The 16,126-nt window shown below is 36.5% G+C and overlaps 1 protein-coding gene and 3 pseudogenes across 1 annotated transcript; all 4 read right to left on the bottom strand.

The window, feature by feature from the left end:
- Positions 1–2,087: 2,087 nt before the first annotated feature.
- On the bottom strand, positions 2,088–2,206 carry LOC132173210 (5S ribosomal RNA; annotated as a pseudogene).
- A 336-nt stretch (positions 2,207–2,542) lies between these two features.
- Positions 2,543–2,661, bottom strand: LOC132173131 (5S ribosomal RNA; annotated as a pseudogene).
- Positions 2,662–2,989: 328 nt separating this feature from the next.
- On the bottom strand, positions 2,990–3,108 carry LOC132173211 (5S ribosomal RNA; annotated as a pseudogene).
- A 396-nt stretch (positions 3,109–3,504) lies between these two features.
- On the bottom strand, positions 3,505–5,953 carry LOC132172143 (pentatricopeptide repeat-containing protein At1g11290, chloroplastic-like). The gene is made up of 2 exons (XM_088512284.1): positions 5,915–5,953; positions 3,505–5,838 (listed from the first exon to the last, which is right to left on the bottom strand). The coding sequence occupies exons 1-2, from the start codon at positions 5,930–5,932 to the stop codon at positions 3,736–3,738; spliced, it is 2,121 nt and encodes a 706-aa protein (XP_088368410.1). The 5' UTR covers positions 5,933–5,953; the 3' UTR covers positions 3,505–3,735.
- Positions 5,954–16,126: the final 10,173 nt, after the last annotated feature.

The raw sequence follows: 16,126 nt of genomic DNA, 5'->3' as shown, positions 1-16,126 counted from the left end.
GTAGAGGAATCCTTGTGCGGGAGTCCTTTATAACAAAGTGGTCATAATGGAATTCAAAGAAAACACAATTGTCTTTAGCAAATTGGCTGACAGAGAGTAAATTTTTGCATATATCGGGAACTAACAAAAGTTGTTTGAGAAGGAATTGACGACTTGGGACAGAAAAAGTAGCAGACCCTATATGAGTTATAGACAAACCTGATCCATTGCCGATACGGATTTGATCAGAGCCAGAGTATTCCTCGGATGGAATATTCAGATTTCCCATATCATTGGTGAGGTGATGGGTTGCACTGGTGTTTGGGTACCATTCCTCATCCGAGAACAGTGATGGAGATGAGTAATAAGCTTGAGGAGATGATGAAGAAGCTTGCTGGAAATTCTGATCAAACCTGGAATAACACCTAGGAGTTGTGTGCCCTTGTTTTCCACATATCTGACAGATGTGGCGTGGGGCAGTATTGTTGTTGTTGGAGTAGAAAGATCCCTGAGCATGGTTTGGAGAGAAGGTTCCACGACCTCGAGAGCCACCACGACCTCTAGAATAGGATCCACGCCCACGGAACCCACGGCCATGATTGAAATAGCCACGAGCAGTAAAGTGAGTTGCTGGTTGTGAGGCATCAATGAATGAGAGTTCTTGTTCCAGCCGAGCTTCATGTGCCAATAGATGGGCATAGACTTCTTCAAGAGATATGGGATCAACCCGTGTGGTGACTAAGGTCACAAAGGTATGATAATCGGGGCCCGAGCCAGCAAGTAGGAAGGGGAGGCTTTCAAAATCGTTGAGTGGCTATCCAGTAGCAGCCAATGTGTCACTCGTGTACTTGATTTTCTGAAAATATTCTGTGATGGTGGAGTTACCTTTCTTGGCAGTGGCTAATTGAAAGTGGATTTGCATCACCCTAGCACGTGATTGGGAAGCAAACATGGAGACTAAAGTTGTCCTTAAATCATAGGCTGTTGCACACCCCACGACATGTACTATATAGGCGTCCGAGAGGGTGGAGATGAGTATACTAAGGATCATCTGATCCCTTTGAGTCCATGTGAGGAACTCAGGATTGGGAACGGTGTCTGGAGCACCTTCTTCTTTGCTCATATTGGAAATCATCTTTGGTGGAGGAAGAGAGGATCCATCCACAAAGCAATAGGCATCCTGACCTTTAAGATAGGCCAAGATCTGAGTACGCCATGACATGAAGTTGTCTTTGGCCAGTCGAATATGAAGTGAATGATTCATCTTTGGAATTGTGAAGTCCACAGCTTGGTTGTTGTTGGCTGACTGATTTGTGGTGAGATTGGTTGAGCGTGGTGATTCGGAAGAAGAAGATGAAGCGGAAGACATGAGAGCAAGAGACGTTAGTCTATGAGGGGCTCTGATACCATATAATAGCACACAATTCTGTGATTGAATTTGTAAATCACCGTAATTGAATTCACGGTTTGCATGCTATATATATATATATACAGATTTACACCTAAACTACTAGTAATCGGATAGGAATGTGCTTCAACAGTAGGTTGTTAAGAGAAAAATGCGGCTTTAAGGTAAAAATTGCAACTCATTCCATTAATTTTGGGGCTTAAGAAACTTTAGTGAGTATTGGTAGCAAATTTGGACCGAGCGATGATTCACATCCGATGAGTCCCACTAAAAATGCCATATCTAGAGTTGTAGAGCTCGGATTGAAGCGATCTTGGAGTAATTTGAAAGCCAACTCAAAGATCTACAAAGTCATATTTCACAAGAGTTAGCTAATTCTGCAAGTAGTGTGCTCGAGCGCGCATATAGGGCGATTGATCGCACTCGTGCCCACCGAAACTGGAAAGTGCATGCTCGACTGCGATCGATTGCACTCGGCCGACCTGGCAGCGTTGAAACCATAAAATTAGCTTATAAATATCACTCTTTTCATTTGTTAATGGACGGAGACGCCCCGGGGGCGCCGTGCTTTGTCAATTTTCGTGCTTTTTGGGTTTTTGGAGCTTTGAACTCCAATTCTTTTGTAATTACTTTAATTTTAATGAAATTAATTTAGTTTCTTTATGATTTTGTTATCATGAGAGGCCAAAAAGAAAAATGAGGGGTGCAACACGAGGACTTCCTCGGAGGTCACCCATCCTAGTACTACTCTCACCCAAGCATGCTTAACTGCGAAGTTCTGATGGGATCCGATGTATTAGTGCTGGTATGATCGCACCCGTTAGCATCCTTACGCAAAATACATATAAGCCTCACGCGTCTAGCTGAACTGACCCTAATAGTGACGGGATCCGGCGCTCGCACGTGTCCGTTTGACTTTCGGGATAATATAACATCGTGATTAAGAAGTAAGATGAAAATGCTCCGTAAAAACATGTCCGTGAGTAAGACCAAATACTCTGTAAAAATGGCTTTTCGACAGAGCGTGGATGAAAATGAGGTATTTGGGAGTCAAAATGATAGATTTTGAGCTCAGAAATGTGCTTACCTAGCCTTGCCAAGGCTAGGTGACCAAAGCCACGCGGACCAAAAAGCAAAAAGCAAATAGCAAAATGAAGGGTGCAACACGAGGACTTCCCAGAAGGTCACCCATCCTAGTACTACTCTCGCCCAAGCACGCTTGACTACGGAGTTCTGAAAGGATCTGGTGCTTTAGTGCTGGTATGATCGCACTTGTTAACATCCTTACGCAAATACATATAAATCTCACACGTCTAGCTGAACTGACCCTAATAGTGACGGGATTCCGTGCTCGCACGTGTCCGTTTGACTTTCGGGATAATATAACATTGTGATTAAGAAGTAAGATGAAAATGCTCCGTAAAAACGTGTTCGTGAGTAAGACCAAATACTCCGTAAAAACGCATTTTCGACAGAGTACAGATGAAAATGAGGTACATGGGGGTTAAAATGATGGATTTTGAGCTGGGAAATGTGCTCACCCAGCCTTGGCTAGGCTAGGTGACCCAAGTCGTGCGGACCAAAAAGCAAAAAGCGAAATGAGGGGTGCAACACGAGGACTTCCCAAGAGGTCACCCATTCTAGTATTACTCTCGCCCAAGCACGCTTAAATGCGGAGTTTTGATGGGATCCGGTGCATTAGTGTTGGTATGATCGCACCTGTTAGCATCCTTACGCAAAATACATATAACCCTCACACGTCTAGCAGATAAAATGTTGAAGATCAACCTTAACCTTTGGAAGTCAGAAAGTTAGTTGCGGTGGGTCAATTCTCAAGGGTATCATTCAATATGACCATGAAAATCTTCATGAATTTCAGGTAAAGATGCATGATTCCCGTAAATTTACAGACTAACTGAACCAAGTTGAACATATACAGCAGAAAACTCAACACTCTTTGACTCAGCTTCATCAATCTCGCATAAGTTCTCAAAAGAAGGTATTGTCTCCCTAAGATGGCATGTGAGGAGGATATAAAAGTTTTTGGATCCTAACTATTCAATATTTTGTAACTTTTGATGTAAATACATGTAACAGATTTCTTCCAGTTAGCCACAGACAAAAATCTCTTAATAAGTTGGTCATGTTGAATGTATCTCATCGCATCTTTAACAAGGAGAACCCTGACCAGCCAGCATCCTAGGAGGCATGAGAGGTTTCACCAGACTACCTGACATATTTATTGGTCATGCTTGTTCGAATCCCCACCTAATCTTAGTCAACAGCATTCTCTTCTTCACTACAGGAAAAACCCATTTACAACACTAGAAATCAGACCATAATAATAATCACCAATAATCCCCACAAGAGCATGTACCTTCATTAAAATGGTGGAATCTGTGAGCATCTCTCACTATGATTTCCCTCCCTGTAACCTTAGAGATAAACTTGGTAGCCGTATGACAGTCCCCACAAACTCTAAGATTCTTCCTAATTCTAATGACACTATCCGGTCCTGTATTCAATAGCCCAAACACAATTGCCAGCTTCTCACTATGCAAATATAACATCTTCTCCTTCGTCTCTTCCTCCACATCATGCAATACAAAGTTCAGATCAGGGGTGTACCCTTCTTGTCGAATCCTATTTATCACATTCTCCAACTCTGAATAGATCAAATTAGTTTGTGGGTGTGACTGATCCCCAGCCACAAATGTATAGACCTTGTTCTTAATCTCTATAATTGTGTGGCCTGCAATTTTCCTCACCCCTCTTCGTTTCATCAGATCTCTAATCCTATGGGCTTTGTTTCTTTTGCCAGAGGATGCGTAAATATTGGACAAGAGAACGTACCGTCCAGGGTTCTCTGCATCTAACTCAAATAAAGATTTTGCAGCAACCTCAGCTAGTTCTACATTTAAATGTATTCTACATGCTCCAAGAAGTGCTCCCCAGACACCAGCATCTGGCCTTGCAGGCATTCTCTCAATAAAGTCAAGGGCTTCACTTAGCCGCCCAGCTCGACCCAAGAGGTCAACCATGCATGCATAATGCTCAGGTCGTGGTGTAACCTTAAAATCTCTACTCATGGAATTGAAGCACTCCCATCCTTCCACAATCAACCCACCATGACTGCAGGCGGACAGCACTGCTAAAAATGCGATATGGTCTGGCTTTATTATGGCCTTCATCTGATCAAATAAATAGAGGGCTTCTTTGCCATGGCCATGTATTCCATATCCTGAAATTAAGGTGCTCCACGAGATTATATTTCTTTCCTGCATCCTATCAAAAATGTTTCTAGCATATACCAAACTTCCACATTTCACATAGAGGTCGATTAGAGCAGTTTCAAGTGCTATTTGGGTTTTGAAAAAGCTCCGAATAAGAAACCCGTGAATGAAACGTGCTTGCTGGAAAGACGCTAAATTTGAACAAGCACGAATTACACTCAAAAGGGTGACAGAATCAAGAACAATTCTTTGTGATAACATCTGTTTAAAGAGTTCTAAGGCTGTGAGAGGCAAATCAGCTTGCGTGTATGCTTCAATCATGGATGCCCAAGACACCAGATCCTTCTCAAGGATTCCATCAAAGAATCTTCGAGCAATGTCGATTTTCCCACATCGTGCATACATCCCCATTGCTGCACTTTGGACTGACTGATCCAAATCAAATCCGCAATCTATAACAACTCTACAAACATCATCAGCCTGGTTTTCTCTGAATACACATGCCATCACATTTAAGATAACAATCCTGTTTGGTCTGATTCCCTCTTCCAACATCCGTGTGAACAATGACAGTCCTTCCTCGTAATGCGCATTCTGTGCACATACACCAATCATCGAACTCCAAGAGACAATATTTCTCTCAGGCATTTTATCAAACACTAGCCGAGAAATATCAAGACGCTCACACTTACCATACATGGCAATGAGTGAATTACCAACAACGATATCTGATTCATACCCAAGTTCTATCAGATTACCATGAACTATAACTCCGACTTCATGATTCCTAAGAAATCCACATGCCTTGAGAACAAAAGGGAATGTAAAATTGTCAGGTTGAATGCCCAGCCCTCGCATTTTTCTGTATAGAAGCATGGAACGTCGATATAGGCCATTGTCGACGAAGCCTCGGATCATTACATTCCAGAGGAAGACGTCTGATGATTGGGAGGTAGAGAAGAGGGAATAGGCATAAGACATGGCGCCCAAAGAGGCGTATTGAGCAACGAGGTTGGTGGAGAAGAAGAGGTTTAGGTGAAGATGTGATCTGAGCATTGAGGCGTGGACAGATTTCAAAGATTGGAGGGTCCTGCATTGCTTGATCGATGAGATGCATGTATCTGGCTCGACTGACCGGAGAAGGAACTCCGTTTGTGCTTCTGCGTGGTAGAGAAGGCAACGCGAGTGGTGGTGCAGAGGACTCAAAGCAGATAACTTCTGCATGAAAAAGAATGCCCTAACTTCTTTCAGAAAGAAAGAAGAACAAAAACAAAAATCCTCTCCCGTGTGGTACCTTTACACAAATTGGCATGTACAGTTCTGGTAATAGTAGTCTATGCGGCACCTGCGTTCAATACAAATTCTGGAAAGAGGAAAAAAGAAGAAGAAGAAAGACCCAAGAGAAGAGCGTCTTCTCTTAGGTTTCTTCCTCCAGCGCCTGCCATCGCGAGGCCCGCGTTAAGGGGAAATGGGAAGCCAAAACCTGCCCTAAACACAAGAAAGGTAAACATGGAAGCATTCATTTGACTCGGTAAATTTGATTTTCTTGTACTCTTCACTTTTTTGCTTTTTTGTTTTTTGTTTTTAACTACCAATTCTTCCAAAATATCTCTATTTTAGTTATCTATCCTCACTATTCTTTTTTTTTTTTTTTTTTTTTAAGAAACTATCCTCACCATTCTATTAGGAGAATGATTGAAACAAATATTGTGCAGTTTTTTTCATTTGTTTCGTTTTTGTATATAGCTTTTTTTTTTTTTTTTTTTTTTTTTTTTTTTTCTTGGTGTCCCATAATACAGCAGCCATCGTAACTTCGTTTTGCCATCTCTCTCCACTGCATTTCTCCATCGCCCTTTTTTTGTGCTGCCAGCAGCCTCCTCCGCTCTTTACTCCGATGTTTGCTGTTGTGTTGTGGTTTTTTTGTTGTTTTATTTTTTTCCTTGTATTTTCTTACTTGTTTTGTTGTCCAGGCGTTTAGGCTTAGGACGTGAATAATTTTCTATCTTTTTCGGTCAAAAAAGACTAGTTTTAGCATGGAGCTTTTGCTTATGCCTGGAGAATGATTACCTATGTCCCGAATTGAGTTTGTACCAGGCAAATCTATTTTATAAACTGAAAATTGGGCATGGGTTAGCGGATGTAGACGTCATACGATTTCAATATAAGATTTGTATGTTTTTTATCTCCATGACGTGTAATCCTTTAACTTTGGCAATGAATTTCAGAATTTTATGCTCTGTGATTGTAAGAGATTTTATGCTATTGATTATTCATGAATGAAATCGGAATGAATTTCTCTTTTAAAAAAATAAATAATTAAAAAATTAAAAAATAAAAAATAAAAAAGAAGAAGAAGAAGAAGAAGAACAATAATAGAAACCATACTTGCATCACGAATTTAAAGGTTTAAAAGGGGCATTAAAAAATACTTGGTAATTTAGTGTGGGCAATTGAATTTTTCCTTAAAATCTTCAACCAAACTGCTGCATTGACACCTACAAGGCTACATGTGTCGGTCAGTGATCCATCGGGTCGGTCACTAGGCAATTTGCTGAATTCACTACACCAACATAATCTACCAAAGTATACTATAGCGGAAAACGAAGGAAAAAAACCTACTTTTAACAAAGAAACCTACTTTTACTAAACTCAAAACGGTGCGGTTTGGGACAACCGCGTCTATGCGGTAGTTTTTACTACCACATAGAAGCAAGATCCAACATTAAATAAGGGAATCATATCATAATCAAATATTTAATCTTAAAATCAAATGAAAAAAACAAATAAATAAATGCTAGAAGATGGAAAGTTTTTAAAATATTTTATTCAATTACAAACTCTTCTATTAATAAGTTTCTATTTTTCTCTCTGTATCCCTTTTCAAGATTTATTCAAATTTGAATTCTTCTCTTCTCCATAATTTCGCTATTTGTCAGCTACTCAGTCTTTAAGTTATTAAAATCCTTCTATAGTTGATCAGCGATAAAAAATTATATATATATATATATATAAAAAAAAAAAAAGTTAGTTACTAAAAACTCAATCAATTGCTTTCATTATTATTTTTTTATTTGATTTTTGAAAATATTATTAAGAACAACGAAAACATTTTTGGTTTTTTATTTAATTTTAAGAAATTAAAATCACTAGACGATGATACTTTGCAAAACAAATGTCTTAATCTAGAAGGTTTCCTAAAACATGATATCTATTATGACATTGATCGTTTAAATTTATTTTCAGAATTAAAAGTTTTAAAATAAATTTTACAAATAGAATAAAATGTTCCAATTGACATATTGAATTATATAAAGAGAAAAATGCAAAATTAGTCATTGTGGTTTACTTGATTTACAATTAACTCCCTATGGTATCAAAATGAACTTAAAGAGTTAAAGGTCCCTGAGGTATGCCAAAAATATAATTTAGTCTCTACAATCAAATTTCGTCCACTAATTTAACAAATTCCCTTAGTATGACATTGGCTTAAATAGAACAAGTATCATAATTATATTGGCTCTAATGTTTTATGCTATTAGAATCTATTAAGTCAGTAAACGAAATTTGACTGTAGGAACTAAATTATTTTTTTAGCATACTTCGGGGACTTTTGGGTTCATTTTGATACCACAAGGAGTTAATTGCAAATTAGGTAAACCACAATGATTGAATTTACATTTTTCCTTTATATAAAAATACTTGATTCTTTTCTAAATGCATGTATCGCTTATAGAATTTTATTGACAATAGATGTTGCAGTTGCTTCTGCAAAAAGAAGTTTTTTAAAATTAAAATTGATAAAATCCTACCTAAGATCAACAATATTGTCACAAGAGAGATTAAATTGATTAGTCATATTATCAGTTGAAAGAGGATGTTAGAAAATCTTGAATGTAAAAACTTAATCACTAATTTTGCAACCAAAAAGCGAGAATAGTAAGCATATGACTATAATATTGTATGTACCTAAAAACCATGTCATAACATAGAATAAAACATGCTTAGTCCGCTGACATATCGCATGTTAAATATAAACAACTTTATTATCAGTTACGTACCTCAATCGTTCATCCACCGTCTCGAACATCTTAACTTCAAGTCAATGCAATCCCATTCTAATGTTAGACACAAGTACGCTAAAGTCCTAATCCATACACATAAAATCCTAATCATACAATAAAAACCCTAATCTTTCATTATAAATCATATAAACCTATTATGGCAGCAACAAAAGTTTATTCATCGATATTCGAACATTCGTTCACCAACTAGTAAACATTTGTCTATTTGGGTCAATTGTTCGTCCTCTAGCAAAAACTACCAATTTAACCTAACTACCTATATTCATGTATTAATCCAACTTTATACCAAATACTTCACAGGTCACATGGGTTGATTCTAACATGTGTTTCCCAAAATACATAAAGGTGATGACTTTAATCATTTTTATTTCAAAGCTAACACATTTGTTAAAGCATTATTTAAAATAGTTTAGATATGTATTTGGTAAAGAGGTTACTACCATCTTGTATAGTATTTTCTAAATATCCATGTTTTTATTCAAAAACTCTTTAAATCAAGAATTCCTTTTAAAGGAAACCATATGGTAGGACATTTTTTGGTCTAACCGTCTTCGATTGGTGAGATTTGCGCGTTCTTCGCAATGCCTTTGATCTTCAATCTTCACGTTGGTCTTGGCACTCCTTTAATTCCTGCAAAACAATAACTGTAACGACCCCGATGGACAAGTCAATCAACTAGTAATTGATCCCACGGTTCGTCTCCCAATCCTTTCCCTCACAGGACAAGACTTAGGGATTTCAACATCTCATAAATGAGAGACCTCAACGGAAAACTTTCTAAACTATATGAATAAAGAGTATTATATACACAACCACACATTCTCTACACTAGAGTAAACAAAATACCTCATAACATAAAAATAACCATCAATGCACCGGTCATTAGACCACCATCAAATAATGTTACAACCCATAATTTAATTGTCTTAACAAAATATCAACATATCAAATCCTAAGTTTAAGCAAAGCTAATAAAATAACAATCTCAATCATATCAGCTCAGGCAGTTTCTCCATCAGTCTACATAGAGTGTAACCAAACTGGATCCAAGTCTTAAAAAATTACTCCAATCAGGTCCTGCGCAATGACCCACGTCTGCTCCGAAGGCATCTTCCTTTAAGCTAGATAAACCGCGCAAGTGTTCGTAATGGAAGGGGGAAAACATAAAATATAGGGGTAAGTCTAAAGACTTAGTGAATGTTAACGCATATAATGTCCATGCCAGTTTTGTAATGAACTCTAGTTTTTGTAAAGTATGCAACAGTTTCATCATAACAATTTATCATAAGTGTGATATAGATATATGATATATGCATATGATATAAAGTAACAGTCATAGTTCAACAATATGGTCTACCTGAGATATTACCCCCTCTCAGCAGAGTTAACGCTGTCCTGAGGGACCTGTAATACAATGCCGGTGCTCCAGTCATTGTACACTATCGTACATCGCATTAGTGGCACGACTGAGTCCGACATCGGGTGGCCCACACCACTAATGATGTCCGTTTTGTAATGACCAACCATTCGAGAATGGCTGCACCTGGTCACAAAACCATTGGATTCAAAGCCCACATAACGATATACACATTTGACCATAAAGTTAACATGTATAGTAAGCCCATGGCCATTATACCGCACGTACCAGTGTACCATATCATACGATACAACTTATCTTGTCTGTATTTTACATGCATGCTTTTTACAAGTCTCACTTTGTTAACATATTCAGTACAATGTTTTTCTAAAAAATGCTAGAATTCATGTGCAACAAGTATAAATCGTAAGAGTTGCAAATATGCATGTTTTGGTACATAAAATAGACTTGCAGTCATGGAAAAATAATAGTGAGTATTATGTCAGTTAAAACTCACTTGAGTCGATTAAATCCTCCGAGTATTCCTTCCACAAGTTCAGGTCCTCCAAATCTTCTAGAAGCAACCTTCAAGAAAACACATATCCTTCTCCACAAAACACACAATCTCACAAGAACACATTCACAAAAGGGTTTTTGGGAGCCTAGGGGCGAATTTGAACGAGAAAAGGGCAAGGGTAGAGTTAGTATTTATAGAGGAGAAAAGCTGGAGACGCTTACCAACTCTTCTGAAAAGTAGCGGACGTCCGGTACGATTAGGGTGTACGTTCGCCACTATTTACACATCGGTCCAAAGGCTGTAGCGTACGTCCAGGTATTAACCAAAGCTTTTCCAAAAAGTAGCGTACGTCCGATGGTCCCCTATCGTACGTCCTTGTATTATTGATAGAGTACGGCATACTATTGACAACGTACGTATGGTGGTCCCCATGCGTACATCCTCTACTAAAAACAGGAGTGTAAGTCCGCCAACCCTGGCGTACGTCCAGTCCTAAAGTCCAAATTCTCAAAATGCCCATCTAGTGATCCTTAGTGACCCAAAACCTAAATTAACTCTCTAACTAAGCAACCTAAGCTTAGTTAATTATTTGAGTCACTACAATTGCCAATGAGAAGAACTCGCTGGTGGGGTGCCCGCGGGTTCCACTTCTATGTCTAAATTAGATCATTTAGAAAAGTCTGCCTAATATACCATAATTGAGTCCGTCTTTATACCTGAGATAATGGCCTATTTATAGGCTTCATTGTTGAGCTGAATCCTGAATATGGTATCTTAGCAAAAAATCTGGGATTTGATGAGGGGGGAGTGATCCGCGCGTGATTAAAGCCTTTAATGCAATCTTTATAATGAAAGAACTCCTTCCATTACGATATCTTCCATAAGTCTCGGATTATTCTCAACAATTAACCTTTAATGCAATCTTTATGATGGAAGATCTTCATATCTTCCATAAATTTGGGATTATTCTTAACACCATAAGTTTTATTAAGCAATTAATAATCTTGTTGATCTAAGCATTAAAAGTGCATATGAAAAACAAGGAATCAAGGCGAAATTACCTTTGAGCAGAAGTCAAAGTTTTAGAGAGATCAACCTCCAAAACTCAAGAGTAACCCTCTTTTCTCTTTTTTTTTTTTTTTTTTTTTTTTTTTTTAAAAAAAAAAAAACCTCTCTTCTTCTCTCTCTAGGTCTAAGATGGGCTGGAAATGAATGGGGAGATTTAGGATTTATCCTAAGCCTATTCATAGAGGAATTTCATGCATAAAAAGCCAAGAAAAAAAATCCCTTCTTATCTTCAAATTTTATGCATACGAACAATATCGTTCAAAGGAAACTTCGAACTTTCGGGTACTGCAAGTTTCTAATTAATAATATATATATATATACTTTTTATGCATGAAATATTGAACTTTGGAAGGAAAGATACTTTTTGATTTATAAAAGTAATAGGTGTAAGATAATTATCGAATTTTATTCTTTACAAAGTTATTAATTATTGTCCTCAAGGGGCAGCCCAATCAACTGTGGATCACGCCTAATGAAGCAGTAATCACTAGTTTGAATCATTTCTCATTTTTCTATTGTGTAGAAATGTCAACAAAAAAAAAAAAAAAAAAAAATATTAATTATTCAGGGTATTACAAGGAGGAAGAGAGCATTAAAGGCACCCCTAGTCCCCTAGGACCATTTGTTCTCAGCGACTTTTTCTTTTTATTTTGCAAAAGCAGCATCGCCAGTTCAACGGATTTGATAATTTTATTTTTTTTTTCATAAAAATGGGAATTAAACTCAATCAAATCTCAATTTTGTTTATGTTTTTAATTTTTTTTAATATATATTTTTTTCCTTTAACAATCGGTAGAATAAGGAACCCCTAATCCCCATAAATTCCATATACATGGAAGGTTAAAAGCTTAAATCTTTTCCTTATATGTGAGAATAAATATCAATAGTCCCCAATGGGTAGTTCACACGCCTCATGAAGTAGAGGTCATTAGTTCAAATCCTCCCTCCCTCTTCCTTATTGTGGACAACTAGACATGTCAAAAAAGAAAAAGAATAAATACCAATATGTTAGAGGAGAAACATTAGTTTATTATAAAAATGTTAATAAAACTTTAATTTATAAGACACCAAAATTAATCTACATTAAATGAGTATAATAATTCATCTCAAATCTAATAATGATTTTAAAATTCACATCAACAAATAAAAAATAAAATAAAAGCATGATACTTAACATTAAAATGTTCTTAAACTTTAACAAGAAGCAATCTTATTCAAATTCTCAGCATCATTAAATCAATTAAGATCCAACCAAAAGGAATCCGAACAAATTAAAGCTCCCAGACATTGGATTTTCGGTAAGCAGTTCTTGGTGTACTAATAATTAATAAAAAATGCTACACTTACCATTTTTTTTTTTTTTTTTTTATTTCTAAAAGTTGGCTTCCAAATAAGATGTTATCAATATCCCATGCGATGATGACAAATTTTCAAAATAATAGATCTCATGGAGTCGTGACACATCATTTAATAATCAACTTTTGTAAAGAAAATAAAATAAATATAGCATTTCTCATAATTAATTAGGGGTGTCAATCCGGTCCCAGTTCCCGGTTATTGGCCAAAATCGGGAACCGGAACCGGAACCGGTGTACCCAGTTTTTTAATTTTGGAAAATTGAAATTGGAACTGGGTATTCGGTTATCCGGTTATACAACAACTAGCCGATTCCGGTTGGTACCTTATCCAGATCGGGTAACTGGTTTTTTTTTTTTTTTTTTTTAAAAAAAAAATCATTTTAGGCTTATTTTAGGTATTGGGCCTAATTTTTGAGCTTATTTGAGGTATTGGGTCTAATTTGTGTGCTTAATTTAACAGTTTTTTGCCCATTTAAATAATAATAAAAAAAAACCACAATTAGCATTTTTGTCCCAATAAGTTGGGCTTTGTTGTGATTGTTCAAAAAACAAAAGAAAAAAAAAAACACCTAAAGAATCCTAAAAAAATCATTGTTTTTGGCTTTTTGGGCATAAAAAAATAAAAATCCAATGTTTAAAAATGTACTAAAAATTCATTGTTTAAATATGCCCTTAAAATCCAATGTTTGCAAATGCCATAAAAATTCAATGTTTAAAAATGCCCTAAAAAAATTAAAAATTAAAATAACAAAATATTATTTTATATATATACCCAAGTGCAAAAAACCAAAACCAGAACCGGGTACCAGCTTACCGGTTTTCCGGTTACCGGTTGGTACCCGGTTTTTTTTTGACAACCCTATAATTAATATATGGCAGGTGGGTAAAAGCTTAGTCACATGTCACTTGTTTCGGGGTGGATAGGGCTTCCATATGCCATTTTAACCGCAAGTGGTTTTAATTATTAGTTGCGCAAAAATATTAATTGTAGGTCAGATAGATTGGAGAATATCGAGTCCATGGCTAGAGCCACAAATGGGATACCTATCCCACTAACAAAAAATAATAATAAAATATTATTTTAGATTAACAAAAAAAATTAATTAATAAAAAAAATAAGGTGTGGCCGAAGCCATCCCATGGCCCTTGAGGGTAGTCCGGCCACCCCCACCTGGCCGGCCATTAGGGGTGGCTCTCAAGCTACCCCCAGCTAAAATAGGGTGGTCCAGCCTAGGGCTGGCAATTTTGATACAACCCGACATGAATACGGCACGAAATTAGCGGGTTTGGGTTTACCTTAAACGGGTTTAGGTCATAAACGGGTCAACCCGTTTACGGCTTGTTTATGTTGCTCTTAATGGGTCATGTCACGCGGGTGACCCGCCAAACCCATTTTTTTTTAGGGTTAAATACCTCAAACCCCCCTAGGGTTTAGCAACTTTATTTTTTCTCCCCTGAGGTTTCACTTTTATCACAGGACCCCCCTGGGGTTTTGATAAAGACCAATTTAGTCCATCCGTTAGTTGACCGTTAAGATTGACACGTAGATCAATCAGATGTTGACACGTGGCAACATAAACCTAAATGCACCTTTTACATTTATCCTATGTGCATTTAGGTTTTGTCCTTCAAGTTCTTTCCAATATTTATCAACTATGAAGATGTTGACAATTTGTTGCATTTTATGGTTTCATGTTTGGGTTAATAATTCCATTCCATGTCTTTTGAATTTTTTAATCTTCTGAATTTCAGATTGTAATTTTTAGGAGTAGCTTCAATATACTCCCTGTGTATATGAGTTTCTTCCTTTTTCGTAATAAAATCATTTTACTTGTAGAAAAATGTTTGGGTTAGTAATTTAATATAATTATTCTTTGGAAAAAATGTTGAGCAAACTAAATAATGCAGACTTCATTTAGTGAAAACTTTTATGCATGGTGGCCTAAGTGAAATATGATTTGGACCACACAAATCTTGGGTTGTTTTCTATTTTCTTGCATTATATGTGTTTCATTGAGAAATGAGAACCTTATAAAGAAAGAAGAGAGAAAAACCCAAGGAGAGCCATTTTCCTACAAACAAGGGAGAGACATTTAGGACTTTCACAACAACTCCTAAAACTGTAACATTTTTTTTTTTGTTCTTTTGGGTAGAAACCAAATGTGAGAGACAGTAAGTATGATTACATGTGAGAGACAGTAAGTATCTAATCTGATTTTTACTTGAAGTCTTGAACTTATTTGTAACTAACTTACTAACGATTATGTGTGTAGGTGATTAATGAAGATTCAGTTGTATTTGATGACGATGTAGTTGAAATAAATACAATAGAAGATCTTTCTATTCATACAAATCCGATGACGAAAAAAAAGGTCTAGAAGAAGCGTGAAGACCTCAGAAGTTTGGATCCATTTTGATGAACTTTCTTGTACATATACAAATGATGTAGTTTAATTTGTAAATTGGGCAAAATGGGAACCCAATTTGTATTGTAAATTTGTAAATTGTAATGATGATGTAGTTTTTTTAGTTTTTATTTTTTTGTTATTTGATTAGATAATTAAGTCTATTAACTATTAACTGATCTGGTGATAATATGTAGGAGTTTAATTTCAAGAGATAATTGCTAAAACTATTATTATTTCATTTAAAACAAAAAAAAAAAGATTACTTTTTAAGTTAAATGGATCAAACGGGTCGTGTCAACCCAACCCGACCCGTTATTTTAAACGGGTTTCATGGGTCGTGTCGGGTGACTCGTGAAAATTGTCGTGTCGTGTCTGGTGGGGTCAACACGTTAACTAAACGAGTTGTGTTTGGATGCACCTTAAACGGGTTGTGGGTTGCCACGGGTCGACCTATAGACCCGTTTTGACAGCCCTAGTCCAACCACCCCCTATGGCTAAGATGGGGTGGCCAACCACATTTTTTTTTTTTTTTAAATTAATTTATTATTATTAATTTTTTTAACATTAAATAATATTTTATTATTATTTTTTGTTAGCGGGACAGATGTTTTATTTGTGGCTCTAAGATTTCTTATCAGAAATCTTAACCATGAACTGGATATTATCAGGTCCCTTTTAGATTAGAGAGGATCCATTCCATGCCATTTATATCGGAG

Source organism: Corylus avellana, chromosome 1 (assembly GCF_965113065.1).
Source record: "Corylus avellana chromosome 1, dhCorAvel1.hap1.2, whole genome shotgun sequence".
Classification (NCBI taxonomy): domain Eukaryota; kingdom Viridiplantae; phylum Streptophyta; class Magnoliopsida; order Fagales; family Betulaceae; genus Corylus; species Corylus avellana.
Note: the sequence above shows the minus strand (reverse complement) of the source record. Positions and strands in the feature narration are given on the sequence as shown.